Source organism: Cherax quadricarinatus, chromosome 63, assembly GCF_038502225.1.
Source record: "Cherax quadricarinatus isolate ZL_2023a chromosome 63, ASM3850222v1, whole genome shotgun sequence".
NCBI classification, from domain to species: domain Eukaryota; kingdom Metazoa; phylum Arthropoda; class Malacostraca; order Decapoda; family Parastacidae; genus Cherax; species Cherax quadricarinatus.
The window spans coordinates 3,798,218-3,807,971 of record NC_091354.1 but is presented as its reverse complement, the minus strand read 5'-3'; the positions used below and the strand labels follow the sequence as shown (position 1 = coordinate 3,807,971).

The window sequence follows — 9,754 nt, the reverse complement described above, 5'->3', positions numbered from 1 at the left end:
ATTACAGAGGTACATAATGGGTCCAGGGACAGTGTTGTAGCCTGGTAAAAGTCACATATAGAGCAATCTGGTCAGTTTAATTTGCATATAAAATCTTTTTGACTTTCTTAGGTTATCGTGGGTCACTGAACCTCTGAGGTTAAGAATTTGAAGAAAGTGTTCTTTTTTCCTTCAACTGGGGTTGAAATAATAAATACAGTAGTACAATATCTAAACTTTTTAAACACACAGGTCGTCTCTGTTCACCATTATTTATTCAGTCACTGCCTTGCCCTTATATTATGTCTGTTAAAAGAAGAATATGTTAAATACTTAGTATTAAACTGTTCATTGACATCACAGTACGACAGTAGTACAATATCTAAACTTTTTAAACACACAGGTCGTCTCTGTTCACCATTATTTATTCAGTCACTGTCTTGCCCTTATATTATGTCTGTTAAAAGAAGAATATGTTAAATACTTAGTATTAAACTGTTCATTGACATCACAGTACGACAAGACAGGTTTGCCCTTGGCAATGATCCCACATATTCTGCATTCACACAGCAATATTAAGTTACTATATACTCCCGTCTGCTCGTAACATAATGAAAAAATATATAATAAACACAATGGCCTGTGGTAATTTGCCATGAGCTATAGAATAAATGGATAAAAAATCTGTTTTCAAAATTATCTGCCACGTTAGCATCAGTGGTAGAGATCATACTGGGTTCAGTGAGCTCTCTCGCCTCACTCCTCTACACTGCTGACACACACTAACATTAAGGTAAGACAATGTATCTCTCACTCATGGGGTATATACAATATATCTCTAAATTTTTCCCCTACAGGTATATTCCAATTATATATATATATATATATATATATATATATATATATATATATATATATATATATATATATATATATATATATATATATATATATATATATATGATTTTCGAACCTGAACATACTAGGGAAATATTAGAAAAATTATTCATTTATAATATCCTTCGATAATGAGTTCTAGAAGGAGGTTATATACACTGAGAAGTATGTATCTTTTGGTATATATATACACTTATAATTTATTTGGAACTGTTTTAGGGATTAGAGTACCCTTGACTGGTGGTGACTAGATGACATGGGGCCTCAATGACCCTTGTTGTATATAATCTTTAAAACCAAATATTCAAATAACGTACAAAGGAATATTTAATAGTGTGGGTATTAGCACCTTATGCCCGTCTTGTGGGAGGTAATGAGAAAGAGGCACATCGTGGGTCTGGGTACTGGAGCCTAACCTTTCCTTAACAAGTTACAATAATAATAAACTACAGTGTTTACAACATGCAGTAACTGATAGATATTAATGATAATTAGGTTTTGATTATTAAATACAAATGGCGTTAATAATAATGAGTACATTACACAGGTAAATATGGTGAAGGAGAAAGTGGAAAAGTTGGCCGTGCCTAGCCTCAAGCTGGGTGAAGGACCACACTGGCAGGAAGACCTACAAGCTCTGCTCTTCGTTGATGTCTTCGATAAGAAACTCCGTCGACACTTCATCAACACCGGGAGGAGCCAGGAGCTCTATTTAGGTGAGCTGTGTCATCATATAATTGCACATTTATATGCATCGTGGAGTGTTTGTACACCGTGAGGAACTGAGTTTTGGGCGTCTACTCTGCAAAGTGAATTGTTTACCATTCTAATGGCAGTAAAGTTAACTTATGCCACTAGGCATGGCCCTGATAATTACAGACAGACACAGACACGGCGAAGAGGTGGGGCCAGGAGCTGTGAATCTACCCCTGCAACTACATATACATGTATGTGGCCCGGTGGTCTGGTGGCTAAAGCTCCCGCTTCACACACGGAGGGCCCGGGTTCGATTCCCGGCGGGTGGAAATTCCGACACGTTTCCTTACACCTATTGTCCTGTTCACCTAGCAGCAAATAGGTACCTGGGTGTTAGTCGACTGGTGTGGGTCGCATCCTGGGGGACAAGATTAAGGACCCCAATGGAAATAAGTTAGACAGTCCTCGATGACGCACTGACTTTCTTGGGTTATCTTGGGTGGCTAACCCTCCGGGGTTAAAAATCCGAACGAAATCTTATCTTATCTTATCTTATCTTAGGTGGGTACACAAACACGTGTGTGTAACACTAGAGGTGGGGGTGTCATACAGACTTGAGTAGAGGGAGTAGGTAGGGGGGCGGATATTTTGATTAGATATGTAAAGCACTTGTGTTATCAGGCAACCTGATGGAAATGTTTTTATAAAAGCCTTATATCTCTTCAAGGAGGTGCATTGATTCTGGTGAATAGCTCATGATCCAAGAAACTGGAGCTGCTCTTCCCTTCCTTATATCATACTTGTTTCCCCTATTCCCAGTCGCCACTAATAGTAATACTGGGAAAAATATTATTATTATTATTATTATTATTATTATTATTATTATTATTATTATTATTATTATTATGTTTTTGTTTGTTTATATGAAAATGGTAAATCCATCGGGTCCTGGAATATGCAGTACCAGTATAGAACCCACTGGAACAGCATGTAAAGAAGCTGGAAAAAGGGCTGTGGTTTGCAACGTGACTAGTTCCAGAGTTAAGGGAATATGCGCTATGATGAGAGTCTAAAGGAGATGAGCCTGATGACATTTAAAGGACAGAAAGACTAGTCGTAGGTGGTGTCACCTTGAACAAATCTATAGATTTAGGCAAGTGTAGAATCCCTGTATGAAGATCGCAAGATGTTGCTGTGTCTGACAGGAATGTAGATATAAATGGTTCAGAGAACCAACAAGTTGGTAAATTTATAATTTTGTCAATTCTCTTTGAACCATTTCCCTACAGCACTAGGAAATCTTTATTGATGAAGTAGACGAAGTGGAGAGGTAGTTGATATAACCAGTCCATCACCATTGGAGCAAGATAATACATCTTTTAGCCTAATGCAGAAACAAGTGGCGTCTTGTATACTGGAAAGTGAGATGTAGCAGCTGGGAGATGAAAGTCAATGCACCAGTGACCTTATCTCCAAGCTGCTGCACCTCACTTTCCAGTATACAAGACTGACTGGTTTAGAATTCTAAAACACTTAAGCAAACACTAGGACATATTTATTAGAAAACGTTTCGGTCCTGGGACCTCGATCACTTCTAGCATACAGAGGTTGAAAGACATTATAATAGGCGGAGAGTGAGGTGTGAGTGACGTATGGTGACTTGAAGAATGCCATGTTGGGATGAGGACGGAAAGACGATGAGATCATGTGACTCCTGTGTTGCTGGGTAGGTGGTGCTTTGCCTGCTTGAGTATCATATATGCTAATGTTTTAGAATTTTTGTAGTTTCCAGTTTTACGTTCTATTGTGTCGATGACGGCGATTAGCGAGGCTTCTAGACACCCTCAGCGTCTCAGGTCTTGTTCAGTGAGAACGAGTTGTACCTCATCCCAGTTCATCAGATGCATTTGACGAACTGTGTCAGGGAAGCAGTGGTTCCGTCCAACTTAGTGTGAACAGGGGCCGCAGCTGTAAGAAAATATTCACATATACTCCCTAGAACGCAGGAGAGAGAGATACATGATTATATACTCCTGGAAAATCCTAGAGGGACTAGTACCAAACTTGCACACGAAAATCACTCCCTACGAAAGCAAAAGACTCGGCAGACGGTGCAACATCCCCCAATGAAAAGCAGGGGTGTCACTAGCACGATAAGAGACAACACAATAAGTGTTAAGGGCCAAAGACTGTTCAACTGCCTCCCAGCATACATCAGGGGGATTACCAATAGACCCCTGGATGTCTTCAAGTAGGCACTGGACAAGCACCTAAAGTCAGTACCTGATCAGCCGGGTTGTGGTTCGTACGTTGGATTACGTGCGGCCAGCAGTAACAGCCTGGTTGATCAGGCCCTGATCCACCATGAGGCCTGGTTGATCAGGCCCTGATCCACCATGAGGCCTGGTCTCAGACCGGGCCGCGGGGGGCGTTGACCCCGAAACCCTCTCCAGGAAAACGAGTGACTTCTTCAGTCCCAGTAAAATAGCCAGTCGTGGTTAAACGTTCCTTCTAATAAATGTCCTGAACTATACACAAGTATCTTTAACCACATTCTGTCGGTATCAAAATACCATTTTTCACAAGAATAAAAACATAAGAAATGAAGAGAACTGCAGAAGGCCTATTGACCCACGCTAGGTAGGTCTGACTCACTCACTCATGTACTTGTCAGTTAGTTAGTTTAATATGTTTATTATGCACCCCATACCCATCCTGTGGGCGGTAGTCAAAAGATTACAGAGGTACATAATTGGTCCAGGGACTGGACTCCAAAGTTTTGATAGCTGAGCAAGTTACAGAGGTAATGAACTCACAATTTACAAAGGTAATGAACTCACAATTTACAAAGGTAATGAACTCACAATTTACAAAGGTAATGAACTCACAATTTACAAAGGTAATGAACTCCAGGTAGGTCTGGTCACAATCATGACAATTATTATTATTATTATAATCAAGGGGAAGCGCTAAACCCGGAGGATTATACAGCGCCTGGGGGGGGGATGTGGAAGGCATTCAGGCTCAATTCGGGGAACTGGAGCACAGATCCAATTCCCTAAATCAAGAGCCCCTCACCAACATCATGGAACCTTCCTTGAGGGGTGTACTTGTCACAGAATAGAATCTACAGTAGGTGTTTCAGTTGTTGAGCTTTAGGCGTTACCATTGTAGTAACAAGCCTTGGTTTAATAACAGTAAGGATGTCTTTGATCATTCTTCTTGATGTGTGTTGTGTGTGTACAGATGATGGAGGCGCGGCGGAGGTGGTCAGTGTAGTGATCCCGGTGGAGGATGATCCAGAGTTGATGGTGGTGGGTCTGGGGAAGAACCTGTCTGTGGTACGTTGGTCTGTTGATGACCCGGACATTCACACAACCAAGCCCAAGGTTCTCCATACCACCACTGATGACCACTTCAACGATGCGAAGTGTGACCCCCAGGGACGGTTGTGGGCAGGTAAGACCTTATGTGACCTGACCGGTTTTTCTTATATCCATGTTAATATAAAAACTATTTTAGACTCCGCTTTTCAGCACTAAGATTTGATAACGCTGAATTCAGTACGAAATGTCGTCTAAAATTAAAGCACACACTGCATCATGTGTATTTATATGCACTTGTAGGTATATTGTTCCATTCACAATATCTAGGCTAGTTTTGTCTAACACATAGCTAGACTGACCTATTAAAAGAGTTAATTTATTGAACAAATTTTTCACTTCCCTTGCAGGAAGTTTCAAAACGGATGCTACGTGTGCTCAGAAGGGAAATAAAACATTTTTGGCTGTGTTTATGGTGTTAGTTTTACAAAGACATTCCCAACGTAATGTAAATTTTCATTGACATGAACAGAGTTTTGTTTATGATTGTAGATAGTGTCTGAAATGCTTTTCTGTGGGTGACAGTCAAGTGATTATAGTATAAGAAAGAGTTCATGAACTGGACCCTAATATTCTGTTAGATCCAACAAATGCAGATGAATGCTTGACCAAACGTTTGTGTCGACAGGTACGATGTGTCCCCTAGACGACAAGGGAGAAGTACTCGAGTACAACAACTCCTCCTTATTCAAGTTTGACCACGACCTGGTGTGCACAAGCTGGGTGAAGAAGGTAGTTGAATCAAACTGGTTCTAGTATTTCATGAGGTAACTTGTTCTTAGATACATAACAATGGGCGGATTGTTCTGCCCAACACTTGAATACTCCAATAGGTATGAAATATTCTTACACATTATCATTATTACCCACAATATTACTTCTAACAGAAGTAGAGTTTTATACACTCTTTCTACAACGATTTTTTCAAGGCTGTGATACAACAAGATTCAACTCTGTATTGATTTTTATGGTCATTATTCAAATGAATCTTTCATTGAAACCTGATAACAGAATTTAATGTATTTTTATATGTGACAGTAAAAAATATATGCTTCAGGTGACAATATCCAATGGGATGACCTGGAGCCATGATCGCAAGTCCTTCTATTACATAGACTCAACTGCCCAGGTTATATACCACTTCGATTATGACGATGAAGCTGGGACTATCAGTACGTAAATAATAATATTAGTTATTATATCACTGAAGCAAGTATTCTGTGTAGCTTTAATGATGGGTTGTGTAAATGAGTGTGAATGTGTTGTTTGGATCTTGTCTGACGCTAGTCAGTAGGCCTACTGCGATATTGTTTATTTTCTTATGTCTTTTCTAATACGTCTCCACTGTTCGTATATCTTTTATATTCATGTGTCTGTTTCTATGTCTTTGTTATATTTTAGAGTTAATGACACACTACCAAGCTTGTTATACGACAAAATAACATGTACACACATATAGGATAAAATGTTATAATTAGTCTTTAGACTCCAGGTTTTCCAGGTTTCAACTCTTTATGGGCGATACTGTCTAGAGTATCTCCCAAGTGTTCTCCATTATACCGAGCCCTAGTTAAATATGAAATATTATTCCTGAATGGGGAAGTATCCCCTGAAAGTCACACTGTCTCCCCGAATTCTGATTCTTTATTTAATTAAAAACATCGTTCATTAGTTCGTTGAGAATCTGTTTTCCTTTGGGAAACTAAAGTTGAATAAGGAACATGTCTACTGTAAAATTCAAGTGCAGTGTCAGCTCAAATGTAAACTAAGTTGTAATGTATTTTTATTAATAGATTAAGACAATATTTACGTCAAATCGCTTTTAATACTATACATATGGAAATGCTTTGTTGCAAAACTTGCTTAAATTCATCAACTCGTGACGTAAATATAGTCTTACATTAAATAAGTTTAAGAAAATAGTTGTTCTACATGAAGTATGAGATAACTACTGTCTCTCTAATTAAATACAATTTTATAATAATTATTAATGAACATTAAACTCTGAAGAACGTGTAACATTTTCCACAGTAGTAATCTTTCCGTGGTTAACTTCAAATCTCAGTTCTATTGCGCGGTAGAACTTTAGTTAGTTTAATATATTTATTATGCACCCCATACCCATCCTGTGGGCGGTAGTCAAAAGACTACAGAGGTACATAATGGGTCCAGGGACTGGGCCCCAAAGTTTTGTTAGCTGAACAAAGGTAATGAACTCCTGGTAGATCTGGTCACAATCATGACCAAGTTACAAAGGTAATGAACCATCTACACGTCTATACATGGTTACAATCATGTAGTACTACCGCACAGAATGTCACCTAAAGCAGTCGACTAACATTCAGGTATCTACTGACTGCTGGGCCAACAGGGATAACAGGAATTCGATAACTTACTCATACGTCTAACCCTGCATGGGAGTAAAACCAGTCCCTTTGATGTGAGGTGAGCGTTCTACCATTTAAGATACAGGTCTCTGTTGATGGCAGGTAACCAGCGTGTGTTATTGGACTACCCAGAAGCCGGACTGCAGGACCAGACGCCCGATGGCATGACCATAGACGTTGATGGTAACTTGTGGGTCGCCTGCTTTGGCGGCAGACAGGTCAGTTCCTATTTATTGTCAAGTGAATAATATAATTCGCAGTACCGTGGATGGAAAAAATTCACTTCCTTTCCCAGCATTAATATTAATAATACTAGCAATAATGAATGTTTTCCTAAAAAATATATAAGGGGTAAAAGCATAAGGGAATAGTTTGTTTACAATGTGATTCGAAAAAATCTCCTAATTTGTCATTTACATATTTCACCTTTCTCCAGGTAATCTGCGTGGATCCTAAAGAAGCTAAAGTGTTACGAAAGATCGCCATACCATCCAAAAATGTGACATCAGTGTGCTGGGGTGGGAAGGACTACTCCACTCTGTATGTCACCTCGGGCTACTTCAAAACGCCTCCTGACGAGATAGCTGCTTATCCTTCGACAGGAGGAACTTTTGCTGTCACTGGCCTGGGTACTAAGGGCAATCCTCCTGTTAACTATAAGGTTAATCTCGACAAGCTGAAGTAGAAGTTGATATTAACAACCTATAGGAGAAGTTTATAGTTACAAGATTAAATAGAAGTTGATATTGATTAGTTAAAGAAGTTAATCATGACAGCTGAAGGAAAACATTGCAGTATTTGTGGCAACAACTGAAACACTTGCCTTTTTTATGAGTTACATGGAGTAAAAAAAAATAAGTATAGAATTTGAGGAATTTCAGATTTTGGTCACAAATTATTGTCTTAGGGAATAACTTTACTATTAACTCAAATATTCTTAATTGTATTTTACACAGATGTCATAGTGACTTGATAGTCCAGGATGGATCGAAATACTTTCCAGTTTGTTTAAAATTTGTGGATTAGCTATGATTTCTGTTATATAATGATCTTAGATACATCATGTTTTAACCTTCACAGAATATGATCAATAAATATATTTAAATGAGTTGCCTCATAATTATTGATAGTGATTCACTATTATTCCTCATGTGAAACGTTGCAACATACATGTCAATATTTTTTTCATTAGTAGTTCCCCTTTAAGGGTGGATGCCTTGTCATCCTGCTGGTGGAATGGTTGACAGTTTTCCTCCTGACAGAGCACTTATAACTCCCCTCCTGTAAACTAATTCAGGTATGATATCATGGTACTTAGGGTTATGTTAATAATATTATGGAAAGTCCAACACATCTTGTGATCCTGACTTATGCAACAATGTGGAGATGTCCAGAGGGGTGGGTATAGCAGGGAGGGGGGTGGGTATAGCAGGGAGGGGGGTGGGTATAGCAGGGAGGGGGTGGGTATAGCAGGGAGGGGGGTGGGTATAGCAGGGAGGGGGGTGGGTATAGCATGATATGAGTATCATGTATAGAGAGGGGGGGTGGGTATAGCAAAAAATATAGCAAGTATAATATGCAAGGTATGAGGTATAGCAGGGAGGGGGGTGGGTATAGCTGGAGACATGTCATGTTGAGAGGTTTAATAATATGTGATGATGTCTGACGGGTATGCATTTGTATTCTTGTGGTATAATATACCTATGTTTTAGGTGTATTGGGGAATGTATGATATAGCCGTTGTGTCGTTTTGGCATAGTGTGTAGGAGGGGAAATAATAAATTATTAGGTAAGAGTTTGTAATCTGTTTAGGGAAGTGGGAAAGGCCGATATAAGTCACTATACGGCAGTATGTTCTTTTATTGGTTTTAACAGATGCATGCATCATGTATGTACTTATTAAATTACTCTAGTTATGTTTATGACCTGATGTAGTGTCAGGCCAAGTTACTGGTTAGTGCCATATACACTGTACCTTTTTGTTTGTGCACCTAGCCATATAGGTACATGTTTAGTAAGTGCTGTTCAAAGGCAAAGTTCATAATATGGTCAGGGGTGTGTATATTAATGTATTGTATTTTTGGTGTAGGTGATTCTTCTATAACCTATGTTCAGTTATATGTATCCCTAGTGTGTATCTGTTAGCTTTTGCCTGTCACATGTAATGGGTTATAGGTAAACTGTGTATGCCGGTATGGTGCAACATTGTATGTTTTATGATTTAATTGTTTTTCACCCTTGGTTACAGGGTTCATTGTTGTAATGAAGTGTATTTTCAATAAAATATAAAAAAAAAAATAACTCCCCTCCCACCTCTGTTAGAGTTCTAGGTAAGGGTGCAAAAGTAGGACTGAACTCATGGATGGTCAAAGATTATTTGACAAATGTTCAGTTGGTTGTTTATTCTGCAGC

The 9,754-nt window shown here is 38.9% G+C and overlaps 1 protein-coding gene across 1 annotated transcript; it reads left to right on the top strand.

The window, feature by feature from the left end:
• Window positions 1–640: 640 nt before the first annotated feature.
• Window positions 641–8,450, top strand: LOC128698253 (regucalcin). The gene is made up of 7 exons (XM_053790431.2): window positions 641–772; window positions 1,424–1,592; window positions 4,819–5,031; window positions 5,584–5,687; window positions 6,013–6,127; window positions 7,445–7,560; window positions 7,779–8,450. The coding sequence occupies exons 2-7, from the start codon at window positions 1,430–1,432 to the stop codon at window positions 8,025–8,027; spliced, it is 960 nt and encodes a 319-aa protein (XP_053646406.2). The 5' UTR covers window positions 641–772; window positions 1,424–1,429; the 3' UTR covers window positions 8,028–8,450.
• Window positions 8,451–9,754: the final 1,304 nt, after the last annotated feature.